Here is a 15571-nt window from a genome sequence, read left to right on the forward strand (position 1 = left end):
TGGTGCGATTAGCCTGTCGTACGTGTTTACTAGGCCTGTTGCGAGTTAGCTCCCTAAGATTAGCCTCTATGTCAGGTGCTCGGGCCCCCGGGATGCACTTAATTGTGGCTGGTTTGCTAAGCTTTATGTTTCGGGTGATGGAGTCCCCTATGACTAAGGTGTGGTGCCCGGTAGACTGGGGTGTAGGACTAGCTAAAGAGCTAAATCTATTATGCGTCTCAACCGGTACACCGTAGCTTGTAGGCCGCTTAGGACTGCTACAGGCTGGGCTAGTTAGCTCGCTACAGCTAACGCTAGCAGATGTGTCCGCAACATCTAAAGTTACGAGATTACTCTGCTCTAACTGGCGGACACGGCCCTCTAGCAGAGCCAGCCTCTCCGTGAGTAAGGTGCAAGACGCGCAGGAAGCCATACTCACGGTGTTTTCTGTCACCGAGTGAAGTTCCTGCTGTCTTCCGAGAAGTCCTGGTCACGGTGTGCAGGAGTAGACTCCTTCTGACCGGCGCCCGGCGACGCCTTTCTCCGCGCTAGCTTCGTTAGCTTAGCAGCTAGCTGCTAGCTAGCTGCGGGAGGGGTGGAGAGACAGAGATCGGGTGATTTGCAAGTTAAATAGTACTACTAAATATGTTGAGAAAGTAATAAAGAAAGCTGCAGAACAATTTAAAAGCACACAAATAGAACGATACTTAGCTTTTTCGAAACAGCGAGCAGTCAGCGAGTAGTCACGCACGGTGAACCTATGTATATATATTTACCAATTGGTTTAACTGCCACCCGCCTGAATCTATTTAAAATCTAATTTTTTTTTAACCACCCGACCCGACCCAACCCGCGGATAAAATCTAATTTTTTTTAAATTTCATCCGCCCGATCCGCGGATTATCCGCGGACTCTGCGGTTGTGCCCGCAAACCGCGCATCTCTAGTGTGCATGCATCCCATGGTCCCTGAAGGCAGCGGCGTGGTACTGGAGCGGTGTACATACAGTATGTCCCATGGTCCCTGAAGGCAGCAGTGACACACTAACAAACATGGCGGACGCGGTAAGTTCACACATTTGCGGCTTTGCAGGATAAAAAGCGACGAATGTGCCAAAAATGTCGAACTGTGAAATGTTGTCGTTAAAGGTGTTGTCAGCCAAAACACATCCATGTAGTTTGTTCCGACGTGCGCCTCGACAAAGTGGTAAAAGTAGTTAGCTAAAGCTAATGTGTTAGCAGTCTCACAAAATCATTGTTTTAAAACTACAACGCTTCTTGGATTTAATGTTGTATAAAATGTAATATTCTACACGGCGAGGGGATAATTACGTCTGTTGAAATAAAACGTTTAACATTTGCAGCCTTAGTGCGCTAACTTGCGCTCATTTTCATTTGGCTTGGTCAAATGAACACTTTTACGCACTAATTGTGCGTTTTATTGTACTATTTGTGCGTTTTATTGTACTATTTGTGCGTTTTATTGTACTATTTGTGCGTTTTATTGTACTATTTGTGCGTTTTATTGTACTATTTGTGCGTTTTATTGTACTATTTGTGCGTTTTATTGTACTATTTGTGCGTTTTATTGTAATATTTGTGCGTTTTATTGTACTATTTGTGCGTTTTATTGTAATATTTGTGCGTTTTATTGTAATATTTGTGCGTTTTATTGTACTATTTGTGCGTTTTATTGTAATATTTGTGCGTTTTATTGTACTATTTGTGCGTTTTATTGTAATATTTGTGCGTTTTATTGTACTATTTGTGCGTTTTATTGCAATATTTGTGCGTTTTATTGTACTATTTGTGCGTTTTATTGTAATATTTGTGCGTTTTACTGTAATTGTTGGAGCCTATCTATATTATTTATTGATGAATTGTTTTGACAATGAAATGAAAGAATGCCAAGGATGATGTTGATGAATTATTGGATGAATTAAGATTGACTGATTGTGTTCAGCTGCTCAGGCTCCTCCTGGTGAGCCACTAAGTTCCTCCTCATGTGATTAAGAAGACAGGACAGCTTTTCTCTGTCTGGCATGTTGAAGGAGTGAGGAGTGAAACAGTTTATTTAACGCTAAATAAGTCTTATTTTGATTAGTCTGAAGTCAACCACGGACAATATTTTTTGTTTGTGAAAATAAATTATAATCATTTTTAATCTAGAAATATCTCCGCGAGTGCTTATTAAGGAATTTAGTGAGTCATAGACCTCCTCCTCAGGACTACTCCGCTATCTTTATTTATTTGTGCGTTTTATTGTAATATTTGTGATTTTTTTGGGGGGGGGTAATATTTGTGCGTTTTACTGTACTATTTGTGTTACTGTAATATTTGTGCGTTTTATTGTAATATTTGTGCGTTTTATTGTAATATTTGTGCGTTTTACTGTACTATTTTTGCGTTACAGTGGTATTTGTGCGTTTTACAGTGGTATTTGTGCGTTTTACAGTGGTATTTGTGCGTTTTACTGTACTATTTGTGTGATTTACAGTGGTATTTGTGCGTTTTACTGTACTATTTGTGCGTTTTATTGTAATATTTGTGCGTTTTACTGTACTATTTGTGCGTTATACAGTGGTATTTGTGCGTTTTACTGTACTATTTGTGTGATTTACAGTGGTATTTGTGCGTTTTACTGTACTATTTGTGCGTTTTATTGTAATTGTGCGTTTTATTGTACTATTTGTGCGTTTTGTTGTACTATTTGTGCGTTTTATTGTAATTGTGCGTTTTACTGTACTATTTGTGCGTTTTAATGTAATATTTGTGCGTATTACTGTACTATTTGTGCGTTTTACTGTACTATTTGTGTGTTACTGTAATATTTGTGCGTTTTATTGTAATTGTGCGTTTTACTGAAAAATGTGTGCGTTTTACTGTAATATTTGTGCATTTCATTGTAATATTTGCGCGTTTTACTGTACTATTTCTGCGTTTTAATGTAATATTTGTGCGTTTTACTGTACTATTTGTGTGTTTTACTGTACTATTTGTGTGTTACTGTAATATTTGTGCGTTTTATTGTACTGTTGGTGCCTTTTACAAATGCTACTTGTGCGTTTTACTGTACTATTTGTACGTTTTACTGTAATAGTTGTGCGTTTTATTGTACTACTTTTGCATTTTACTGTACTATTTTTGCGTTTTTACAGTGCTATTTGTGCGTTTTATGTACAAGCCCCAAAAGCAGTGAAGGTGTCAGGTTGTGTAAATGGTAAATAAAAAGAGAATACAACAAATCCTTTTCAACTTATATTCAATTGAATAGACTGCAAAGACAAGATATTTCATGTTCACACTGACAAACTTCTTTTTTTTCTCTTGCAAATAATCATGAACTTAGAATGTAATGGCAGCAACACATTGCAAAAAAGGCATTTTTACCAGTGTGTTACATGGCCTTTCCTTTTAACAACACTCAGTAAAGGTTTGGGAACTGAGGAGACACATTTTTGAAGTGGAATTCTTTCCCATTCTTGCTGAGGACATATTTCACCACACCTAGTGTGTGTGTGACAATCATTAGTACTTTAACTTTAACTTAACTTGATGTACAGCTTAAGTTGTTCAACAGTCTCCCTTCTCATATTTTAGCCGTCACACATTTTCAATGTCTGGACTACAGACAGGCCAGTCTAGTACCCGCACTCTTTTACTATGAAGCCACGCTGTTGTAGCATCTGGCTTGGCAGTGTCTTGCTGAAATAAGCAGGGGCGTCCATGATAACGTTGCTTGGATGGCAACATATGTTGCTCCAAAAGCTGTATGTACCTTTCAGCATTAATGGTGCCTTCACAGATGTGTAAGTTACCCATGTCTTGGCCACTAATACACCCCCATACCATCACACATGCTGCCTTTTACACTTTCACCCTAGAACAGTCCGGATGGTTCTTTTCCTCTTTGGTCTGGAGAACACGACGTCCACAGTTTCCAAAAACAATTTGAAATGTGGACTCGTCAGACCACAGAACACTTTTCCACTTTGCATCAGTCCATCTTAGATGAGCTCGGGCCCAGCGAAGCGTTTCTGGGTGTTGTTGATAAATGGCTTTGGCTTTGCATAGTAGAGTTTTAACTTGCACTTACAGATGTAGCGACCAACTGTAGTTACTGACAGTGGTTTTCTGAAGTGTTCCTGAGCCCATGTGGTGATATCCTTTACACACTGATGTTGATTTTTGATGCAGTGGATCGAAGGTCCGTAATATCATGGCTTACGTGCAGTGATTTCTCCAGATTCTCTGAACCTTTTGATGATATTACGGAGCGTAGATGGTGAAATCCCTAAATTCCTTGTTGAGAAATGTTCTTCTTAAACAATTTGCTCAGGCATTTGTTGACAAAGTGGTGACCCTCGCCCCGTCCTTGTTTGTGAATGTCTGAGCATTTCATGGAAGCTGCTTTTATACCCAATCATGGCACCCACCTGTTCCCAATTAGCCTGTTCACCTGTGGGATGTTCCAAATAAGTCTTTGATGAGCATTCCTCAACTTTCTCACTCTTTTTTGCCACTTGTGCCAGCTTTTTTGAAACATGTTCCAAATTCCAAATGAGCTAATATTTGCAAAAAAGAAGAAAGTTTCTCAGTGTGAACATGAAATATCTTGTCTTTGCAGTCTATTCAATTGAATATAAGTTGAAAAGGATTTGTTGTATTCTCTTTTTATTTACCATTTACACAACCTGACAACTTCACTGCTTTTGGGCTTTGTAGAATAATGTTTCTCTTCCAAAGGAAACAATTTTCAATGTGTTGTTTGTGCATTTAAAAAAATGAATAAAACTTGTTTAAAAGATTTCAGTTTAAGTACTTAAGTACTACATTTTTGAGCACATTTAAAGACACAAAACTCGCCAAGCATGGTCAGAAGACAGTGATGTCGTGTTGTTACTGCCCACAGCCACTAGGGGGCAGACTAGCACCTTTGACAAGGTAGCAGCTCTTTGACAACATTGCTGACTTCCTGTATGCTCGCCAGCTCTCTGACATCAAAGTGTGTGTGGCGAAGCCGCCGCTCAAACGCCGTCGCATCCTGGACTCGTCCGCCATCGTCCCTGTGCCCATTTACTCCAACAAGGTGAGCTGGGGGGGGGTCGAGGGTCCACCGGCACATGTGGTGACCTCCTTGATGTTCTCAGGTCAACAGCAGTCTGCATCTGAAGGCGGAGCTTCCTCCAAGTGACCGTTTTGTCCCTGCAGACCAGGACGGTCTGTGGTCTCAGATGTCCCGTCGAGGGCACGCCCGAGCAGACGTGCTCACACTAAGCGACTCTGAGGAGGAACAGGAAGTGCCTTTGGTGGACCACGGCGCAGACCAGTAAGATCTGAATACACCACCAGGTTTTCATGAGAAGAACGAGGTCTCACTCTCACCTGAGCGCCTTTAACCGTAGAATGACCTGAACGCAGTGAGCCCTCTTCTCACCCGTTCACAATCTTTGTCTCGGTGGGCGTAGACTGAGACCTTAGTTTGACTCAAACAGGAAGAACCAGGTCTCACTCTCACCTGAGTGACTACAGGTAAAAGCCAGTAAATTAGAATATTTTGAAAAACTTGATTTATTTCAGTAATTGCATTCAAAAGGTGTAACTTGTACATTATATTTATTCATTGCACACAGACTGATGCATTCAAATGTTTATTTAATTTAATTTTGATGATTTGAAGTGGCAACAAATGAAAATCCAAAATTCCGTGTGTCACAAAATTAGAATATTACTTAAGGCTAATACAAAAAAGGGATTTTTAGAAATGTTGGCCAACTGAAAAGTATGAAAATGAAAAATATGAGCATGTACATTACTCAATACTTGGTTGGAGCTCCTTTTGCCTCAATTACTGCGTTAATGCGGCGTGGCATGGAGTCGATGAGTTTCTGGCACTGCTCAGGTGTTATGAGAGCCCAGGTTGCTCTGATAGTGGCCTTCAACTCTTCTGCGTTTTTGGGTCTGGCATTCTGCATCTTCCTTTTCACAATACCCCACAGATTTTCTATGGGGCTAAGGTCAGGGGAGTTGGCGGGCCAATTTAGAACAGAAATACCATGGTCCGTAAACCAGGCACGGGTAGATTTTGCGCTGTGTGCAGGCGCCAAGTCCTGTTGGAACTTGAAATCTCCATCTCCATAGAGCAGGTCAGCAGCAGGAAGCATGAAGTACTCTAAAACTTGCTGGTAGACGGCTGCGTTGACCCTGGATCTCAGGAAACAGAGTGGACCGACACCAGCAGATGACATGGCACCCCAAACTATCACTGATGGTGGAAACTTTACACTAGACTTCAGGCAACGTGGATCCTGTGCCTCTCCTGTCTTCCTCCAGACTCTGGGACCTCGATTTCCAAAGGAAATGCAACATTTGCATGGTTGGGTGATGGTTTGGGGTGCCATGTCATTTGCTGGTGTCGGTCCACTCTGTTTCCTGAGATCCAGGGTCAACGCAGCCGTCTACCAGCAAGTTTTAGAGCACTTCATGCTTCCTGCTGCTGACCTGCTCTATGGAGATGGAGATTTCAAGTTCCAACAGGACTTGGCGCCTGCACACAGCGCAAAATCTACCCGTGCCTGGTTTACGGACCATGGTATTTCTGTTCTAAATTGGCCCGCCAACTCCCCTGACCTTAGCCCCATAGAAAATCTGTGGGGTATTGTGAAAAGGAAGATGCAGAATGCCAGACCCAAAAACGCAGAAGAGTTGAAGGCCACTATCAGAGCAACCTGGGCTCTCATAACACCTGAGCAGTGCCAGAAACTCATCGACTCCATGCCACGCCGCATTAACGCAGTAATTGAGGCAAAAGGAGCTCCAACCAAGTATTGAGTATTGTACATGCTCATATTTTTCATTTTCATACTTTTCAGTTGGCCAACATTTCTAAAAATCCCTTTTTTGTATTAGCCTTAAGTAATATTCTAATTTTGTGACACACGGAATTTTGGATTTTCATTTGTTGCCACTTCAAATCATCAAAATTAAATGAAATAAACATTTGAATGCATCAGTCTGTGTGCAATGAATAAATATAATGTACAAGTTACACCTTTTGAATGCAATTACTGAAATAAATCAAGTTTTTCAAAATATTCTAATTTACTGGCTTTTACCTGTATAACTGTAGAATGACCTGAACACAGTGAGCCCTCTTCTCGCTCATTCACAATCTTTGTCTCAGTGGGCGGAGGCTGAGACCTAAATTTGACTGAAACAGGAAGTACAGACAAACACACTCTTGTTTGTGCTTTTAGGGGAGGGTCCTGCCCACTGTCTCCTCCCCCAGAAGACATTCCTGTGCAGAAACAATCCCGACAGTTCCAGAAGAAGATCAAGTGAGTGACACACACACACACACGCACACACACACACACAATACTAACGTGGGCGTGTCAGCGAGGTGAACAGGAGGTTGCGGGCCGTCAGCGCCGCCCTCTCTCCCGAGGGCGAGGGCGGGGGCAGGGTGCTGAGACGGCGGCGGAGTGCCGCTCCCGAGCAAGACGACGTCATCATTGTGGAGTCGGAGTCGCATGACTGGCGGGCGGAGGAAAGCCGGCTGAAGGTGCGATGTCGCACAGAGGTCTACAAGCTTCCTGTGCTGTCGGTACGTGCAACCCCCCCCCCCCCCCCCAACGCCTCTCGCTAGGCCCGCCTCCACACTGTCTTTGTGCGCCGCAGACGACCTTGCTGAAGGAAGTGGCGAGCCAGCTGTCAGCCATCCTTGACGTGCCCTGCCACCGCCTCCTGCTGCTGAGGGAGGAGGCGGAGCTTCCCGGTCACGCCAGCGTCCGCGAGCTGGGCCTGGGCATCGCCGACATCTTGGGTAAGTCACGTGACCCGCCTCTCGCTACGAGAGACCGACTGTCCCTGGCTTTGCAGAGTGCGTGGTCATGGCGGAGGAGCGAGGCGGCCTCATCTCGGTGCGTCTGCAGGGCAAGGAGCGAGGGTCGGCGCGTGACTTCTCCGTGCATAAGGTCGGCGTCCTGCAGTCACCCCGCCGCCTATTGGCTCTAATCTCTTACGTCATGCCGCCGTGTAGGAGGCGGAGCTGGGCGCCATCTTCTCGCAGTACGTGTCGGCGATGCCTGCCCGTGCCAGACGAGAGGTGCAGTTTCACTTTGACGGCTGCAAGGTGACGGCCAATCAGACGCCCGCTCAGCTGGACATGGAGGATGGCGACATCATCGAAGTGTGGATGTGAGAACTCATTCAAATAAAAGCCTAAAGAGATATATATATATAGTGTAGAAAGATGAGACACCTATTTTTATTCTACAGGTTTAGTTTCACAATAAAAGACTGTTGTGGTTTTACATGTCATATCTAGTCAAAATAGTTCAATTATATTTTTATTTTACAAGTTTAGTTTCCATCCATCCATCCATCCATCCATCCATCCATCTTCTTCCGCTTATCCGAGGTCGGGTCGCGGGGGCAGCAGCCTAAGCAGGGAAGCCCAGACTTCCCTCTCCCCAGCCACTTCGTCCAGCTCTTCCTGTGGGACCCCGAGGCGTTCCCAGGCCAGCCGGGAGACATAGTCTTCCCAACGTGTCCTGGGTCTTCCCCGCGGCCTCCTACCGGTCGGACGTGCCCTAAACACCTCCCTAGGGAGGCGTTCGGGTGGCATCCTAACCAGATGCCCAAACCACCTCATCTGGCTCCTCTCCATGTGGAGGAGCAGCGGCTTTACTTTGAGCTCCTCCCGGATGACAGAGCTTCTCACCCTATCTCTAAGGGAGAGACCCGCCACCCGGCGGAGGAAACTCATTTCGGCCGCTTGTACCCGTGATCTTGTCCTTTCGGTCATAACCCAAAGCTCATGACCATAGGTGAGGATGGGAACGTAGATCGACCGGTAAATTGAGAGCTTTGCCTTCCGGCTCAGCTCCTTCTTCACCACAACGGATCGATACAGCGTCCGCATTACTGAAGACGCCGCACCGATCCGCCTGTCCATCTCACCATCCACTCTTCCCTCACTCGTGAACAAGACTCCGAGGTACTTGAACTCCTCCACTTGGGGCAAGATCTCCTCCCCAACCCGGAGATGGCACTCCACCCTTTTCCGGGCGAGAACCATGGACTCGGACTTGGAGGTGCTGATTCTCATCCCAGTCGCTTCACACTCGGCTGCGAACCGATCCAGTGAGAGCTGAAGATCCTGGCCAGATGAAGCCATCAGGACCACATCATCTGCAAAAAGCAGAGACCTAATCCTGCAGCCACCAAACCAGATCCCCTCAACGCCTTGACTGCGCCTAGAAATTCTGTCCATAAAAGTTATGAACAGAATGGGTGACAAAGGGCAGCCTTGGCGGAGTCCAACCCTCACTGGAAACGTGTCCGACTTACTACCGGCAATGCGGACCAGGCTCTGGCACTGATCATACAGGGAGCGGACTGCCACAATCAGACAGTCCGATACCCCGTACTCTCTGAGCACTCCCCACAGGACTTCCCGAGGGACACGGTCGAATGCCTTCTCCAAGTCTACAAAACACATGTAGACTGGTTGGGCAAACTCCCATGCACCCTCAAGGACCCTGCGGAGAGTATAGAGCTGGTCCACAGTTCCACGACCAGGACGAAAACCACACTGTTCCTCCTGAATCCGAGGTTCGACTATCCGGCGTAGCCTCCTCTCCAGTACACCTGAATAGACCTTACCGGGAAGGCTGAGGAGTGTGATCCCACGATAGTTAGAACACACCCTCCGGTTCCCCTTCTTAAAGAGAGGAACCACCACCCCGGTCTGCCAATCCAGTGGCACCGCCCCCGATGTCCACGCGATGCTGCAGAGTCTTGTCAACCAAGACAGCCCCACAGCATCCAGAGCCTTAAGGAACTCCGGGCGGATCTCATCTACCCCCGGGGCCTTGCCACCGAGGAGCTTTTTAACTACCTCAGCAACCTCAGCCCCAGAAATAGGAGAACCCACCACAGACTCCCCAGGCACTGCTTCCTCATAGGAAGACGTGTTGGTGGGATTGAGGATGTCTTCGAAGTATTCCCTCCACCGATCCACAACATCCGCAGTCGAGGTCAGCAGAACACCATCCTCGCCATACACGGTGTTGATAGTGCACTGCTTCCCCTTCCTGAGGCGGCGGATGGTGGTCCAGAATTGCTTCGAAGCCGTCCGGAAGTCGTTTTCCATGGCCTCACCGAACTCCTCCCATGTCCGAGTTTTTGCCTCTGCGACCGCTGAAGCCGCACACCGCTTGGCCTGTCGGTACTTGTCCGCTGCCTCAGGAGTCCTATGAGCCAAAAGAACCCGATAGGACTCCTAAGTTTAGTTTCATTAAAGACAATAAATGACAGTTGTGGTTTTCATATCAAGTTAAAATAATTCAATTATATTTTGATTTGACAAGATAAGTTTCATTGAATACAGACTTGTGGTTTTATACATCATAATAATACAATTATATTTTAATTTAGCAAGTTATGTTACGAACAAAAAAGCGGCCCACCTCTCTGATATCCCAAAGACAGCGGTCATCACCTCACTTGGACTGTTCAAATTTTAACGTGAGCCTTTTGGCCTTAAGAGCGCCGCACAGACTTTCCAGCAGCTGATGGACTCTGTTTGACGTGACTTGCTGTTTCTGTTTGTCTACTTGGACGACATCCTGGTAGCCAGAACCTCTCAGGCCGAGCATGTGACCCACCTCAGGACCCTTTTTCAGCGCCTTAGCCAACACGGGCTCATTGTTAACCCAGCTAAGTGCCAGTTTGGGTTGTCTGTTATGGACTTCCTCGGACATGGTGTCACCAAGTGCGGAGTAGTTCTCCTTCCAGCGAAGGTTACTGCCATTGCAAACTCCCCCCACCTGCTCACGGTTAAGAAAGTCAATGACTTCACTATAAAAGTGGGTGACATTGTTATCACCAGGAAGGATGAGGTCACCTACCTAGGTTCCATTCTAGAGGCTAATCTTTCCTGTGATCAAATGGCCACCAAGGTCAACCAACGAACGAGATTTCTCTATAGAATCTCCTCTCTGGTCAACAAAAGTACCATGAGGATTCTGGCGGGAACTCTCGTTCAACCAATTTTCCATTACGCATGCACCTCCTGGTACCCTAGCACCTCCAAAACCCTCAAATCTAGACTCTAAACATCCCAGAACAAGCTATTCAGATTACTTCTGGACCTCCACCCCAGATCACACCTCACTCCTACCCACTTCTCCAAAGTGGGCTGGCTCAGGGTGGAGGACAGAGTAAAACAACTTGCACTGAGCCTGGTCTATAAAATCCGCTACACCTCCCTGATACCGAAGTACATGTCAAACTACTTCCTTAACCACAACACCAGGGGGAGCTCCACTAACCACGTTAAACCCAGATTCCGAACTAACAAAGGTCTTAACTCATTCTCCTTCTATGCCACATCAATGTGGAATGCACTCCCAACAGGTGTAAAAGAAAGGGCATCTCTATCCTCCTTCAAAACTGCAATAAAAGTACACCTCCAGGCAACTTCAACCATAAACTAACACCCTCCCCGGATTCTTAATAATCAAAAGTAAATAATCAAAGGTAGATACTTTTTCTAATGCCTTCTGATCTCTCTCTCTCTCTCTTTCTCTCTCTCTCTCTCTCTCTCTCTCTCTCTGCCCACTACTTGCTGTACATATCCTACCAAGTCAGACCTACACTGTTTCAATGTCCATTTCTCTGTTCTCAATTGTTGATGACTGTTAACAACCAAACTTAACCCCCCCTCCCTCCCCCATTTCACACCCCGGATTGTAAATAATGTAAATAATTCAATGTATATACCCTGATGATTATCTTGTGTGATGATGGTAGTATATATCTGTATCATGAATCAATTTAAGTGGACCCCGACTTAAACAAGTGTAAAAACCTATTGGGGTGTTACCATTTAGTGGTCAATTGTACGGCATATGTACTTCACTGTGCAACCTACTAATAAAAGTCTCAATCAATCAATCAATTAAGGCTCTTCAGGAGTTCCTTGGCATGGACGTAGGAGAGGTGCCTTTGTTGCCAAGCCAACCACGGTTTGGCCGTCTTGGCCATCGCGAAAGTGAGGGGTTTGTGGTCCACAAAAGCTGTGAGAGGCCGGCCCTTCAAGCGGCGAACGGAAATGACGAATGGCCAGATAGAGGCCGGGGATAGGGTGACCATTTCCATGACACCAAAAAGGAGGACATTATGCGGTATATCAATAAATTACTATGGTGTACATAGGACTCTGGTGTACTCTTATTTATAGTACAATTTTGAGTGGTTTAAAGATGATGTTTGTGTGGCTGAATAGGAAAAAATATTAAAGTCAAGTGTTTGTTAACAGTATTTGTATTTATTCAATACATTGTGGTGTTCAAAAAGTGACCACTGAGATGAATCTTTTCAAGTGCAGAGTGCCACAAAGCATAACATGTGTGGACTTAAATGTAGTTAACATAGATAATTTAAAAAAAAATGACACAAAAAATTGTCCACATCAACATCAAGGCTGCTTGCTGCATATCTGGTTGCGTTATGCAGAATATGGGCCAAACAGTTTGCAGGGAGCACATCTTTTTGGCTCAGTTTCAGCTTCTGATACACACTGTTGTGTTTGCCACAATTGACACTGGCATTGTCTGCTGCATATGCAGACATGTTTTTCACCTCTAAGCCAGACATCTCAAGTTCTGCCAGCAGCTGGTTTGCTATGGCTTCTGAAATTTCGTTGCTGTCACTATAAAAATCCAACAGGACATGTTGGATGCCTTCATCAAAGTGAAAATACCTTACCACAATGGGAAAACACTTGTTTGTACTTTATTTGAGGCGTCGGTTGCTACGGAAAAGGGTAGGTTGTTTTCTTTTATGTAGTCGGTATGTTCCTGTACTGAATAGTGAGTGATGACGTTCTCGCCCAATGCCTTGGCTTTTGTTCGGCCACAGGCCATCCCTTTAGCTGTGGGATAGTCACTGAAAATCTCCCGGTCCACTTTCATGCCGCAGTCTAAACTTCTGTAGGACTGGTGATGCTTTACAGCAGTGGTTCTCAACCTTTTTTCAGTGATGTACCCCCTGTGAACATTTTTTTAATTCAAGTACCCCCTAATCAGAGCTAAGCATTTTTGGTTGAAAAAAAAGAGATAAAGAAGTAAAATACAGCACTATGTCATCAGTTTCTGATTTATTAAATTGTATAACAGTGCAAAAATATTGCTCATTTGTAGTGGTCTTTCTTGAACTATTTGGAAAAAAATATATAAAATAACAAAACTTGTTGAAAAATAAACAAGTGATTCAATTATAAAGAAAGATGTCTACACATAGAAGTAATCATCAACTTAAAGTGCCCTCTTTGGGGATTGTAATAGAGATTCATCTGGATTCAGGAACTTAATTCTAAACATTTCTTCACAAAAAAAGAAATCTTTAACATCAATATTTATGGAACATGTCCACAAAAAATCTAGCTGTCAACACTGAATATTGCATTGTTGCATTTCTTTTCACACTTCTTTTTGACATACATTTTAGTGAGGGTCAAACCATCATGGCATGGGCGAAACTCTGGCTTTATGGTAATGAATGGAATAGCCTACTTGAGTTGATGTTCAGTTTATGAACTTACATTACATTACATACCCCCAGGGGTACGCGTACCCCCATTTGAGAACCACTGCTTTACAGCATGGTACACCTTGCACAGCTCGCAGCAGTTATCTTGTCATCCAGGGGCGACGAAACTTCATGATAAAATGTCCTCATTGAAGAGGTACCTGCCGCACGTTTATTACTTTTATGTTTATCCGTACCCGCATGCCGTTCAATTGCAGCTTTCCCCTGACTACTTACGTCGACATCACATCGACAAAGTGTGCAGAAGCCATGGAATGAGTCTCGACTGCTTTTCGTTATAAATTCGTGCTCTTTTATCCATTCAGAATCAAACGAGGTCTTGTGTTTTGGCATGATGCTAACTTTCTGTCAATGTCATGCCGCAGCAGCACATGGACCCTTGTTTACTTTTTTAACCAATGATAAGCAGATTTGTATCCGACACAGCTCTTAGCCAATCATTTGATATGTTACTGCGTTGGGGCATTTTTTACGGTCTTTGATTGGCTATTGCGCTGCAGCCCAGCAAAGATGAAAAAACTCCGCTCTTCAAGCCTAGTGCCTCAAAAAGGAGGACAAATGCGTGTCCGGCTTGAAGCTGCGCCGGACGCCGGACAGGGCATTAAAAATCCGGACTGTCCGGCCTAAATCCGGACACCTGGTCACCCTAGCCGGGGAGCTCACAGTCAAACGTGCTATATTTCTGCTCACAGGGGCACAACTGCCTGCTAAAGAAAGCCATATGTTGCCAGGAGCCACCCACTGCACCTACAGCATAGTCTGACGCATTCATGGTGATTGCAGGAGCATCAGGTAATGGGTGTTCCAGCAGGGTAGCGTTAGCTAGAGCAGACTTCACCCCCACAAAAGCACTGTGCTGCGTGTCACACCAGTCTACCATGTGCTTGGGAGCTGCCCCTTTAAGCGCATCATACAGTGGCCGCATGAGGTCAGCCACTCGGGGGATGAAACCATGGTAAAAATGTACCATGCCAAGGAAGAGCCTTAACCGTGAGCGGGTGGGTGGAGTTTGCAATGGCAGCAACCGTCGCTGGAAGGGAACTACTCCGCACTTCGTGACACCATGTCTGAGGAAGTCCATAACAGACAACCCAAACTGGCACTTAGCTGGGACATGTCATCTGCTGTGATATCCAGACCAGAAAAATCAGTGTTGGTACTGATGAAATCTTTTTTCAGCCAGCGATACCTGTCACGATGCATGGTGTGTTTGGCTGGACGCCCATGTAGTTATCAGCCGGACAGTCCACAGGTGGTTGGTTTTCTTTGTCCACTTCTTGACATCTTCATCGGAGTCTTCATCACGCTCATCGGTGTCACTAATTTCCATCCCGACCTCACTCTCTCCATTTTGGACCATGTCAATAACATCCCGCGCACAGTCTCGCCTTGCTGGTGGCATTCTGAAAATAAAATATCAATTAATTAACGTGTGTATATGTATGTGTTTTATATGTTGTAGTACATAACCTGAAGGAATAGATAGTGTGGTGGACCAAGTGCTCAGGGTAGAAATGTTTTCCAGGCCGACAGTAAGTCGCTTTGGACAAAAGCATCAAAAGCAATGTATTAATGACTAATCATCATACTAAAAGGAAAATATCCACACCCCACATTCAGGAACATTCCTTTCCCCAGAACTGAATTGTCTGTTGATATCCTCTTTGTGGACAAAGTTATGGAATTTTAGGTCAGGCCGATCAAATTAAGTACATTTTTTAAAGATAAAACTTTATAATCAGTCAAATTTGAGCAGAACACAACACAAGGGTAGAATGCATACTATCCATGTATAAAGAAAATACTTCAGGCAGTGGTGTAGTGGAGGGAATACAACCTGTTTGAGCCCACTGCAACCAGCCAGCTATTTTGACTACCACATTCACCCAGTGATGTATAATTGCAACAATTATAGAACATTGATTGATTGATTGAGACTTTTATTAGTAGGTTGCACAGTGAAGTACATATTCC

The 15571-nt window shown here is 44.7% G+C and overlaps 1 protein-coding gene across 1 annotated transcript; it reads left to right on the top strand.

Annotated features, from left to right (window-relative positions):
* The first annotated feature begins 929 nt into the window (after nt 1-929).
* Nucleotides 930-8344, top strand: nfatc2ip (nuclear factor of activated T cells 2 interacting protein). Its single transcript, XM_061973366.2, has 8 exons — nt 930-1042; nt 4968-5066; nt 5128-5306; nt 7234-7314; nt 7376-7583; nt 7658-7802; nt 7859-7953; nt 8019-8344. Exons 1-8 carry the CDS (start codon nt 995-997, stop codon nt 8178-8180), a joined length of 1017 nt encoding a protein of 338 aa, XP_061829350.2. The 5' UTR covers nt 930-994; the 3' UTR covers nt 8181-8344.
* Nucleotides 8345-15571: the final 7227 nt, after the last annotated feature.

Source organism: Nerophis lumbriciformis, linkage group LG22, assembly GCF_033978685.3.
Source record: "Nerophis lumbriciformis linkage group LG22, RoL_Nlum_v2.1, whole genome shotgun sequence".
Taxonomy (NCBI): domain Eukaryota; kingdom Metazoa; phylum Chordata; class Actinopteri; order Syngnathiformes; family Syngnathidae; genus Nerophis; species Nerophis lumbriciformis.

What these genes read in the sequence shown, in the direction of transcription:
- nfatc2ip (XM_061973366.2), top strand. Translation starts at nt 995, where the DNA reads ATGGTCCCTGAAGGCAGCAGTGACACACTAACAAACATGGCGGACGCG. An exon ending in TGCCCATTTACTCCAACAAG is followed by an intron (nt 5,067 to 5,127) that starts GTGAGCTGGGGG and finishes TGATGTTCTCAG; the next exon opens with GTCAACAGCAGTCTGCATCT. An exon ending in ACAAGCTTCCTGTGCTGTCG is followed by an intron (nt 7,584 to 7,657) that starts GTACGTGCAACC and finishes TGTGCGCCGCAG; the next exon opens with ACGACCTTGCTGAAGGAAGT.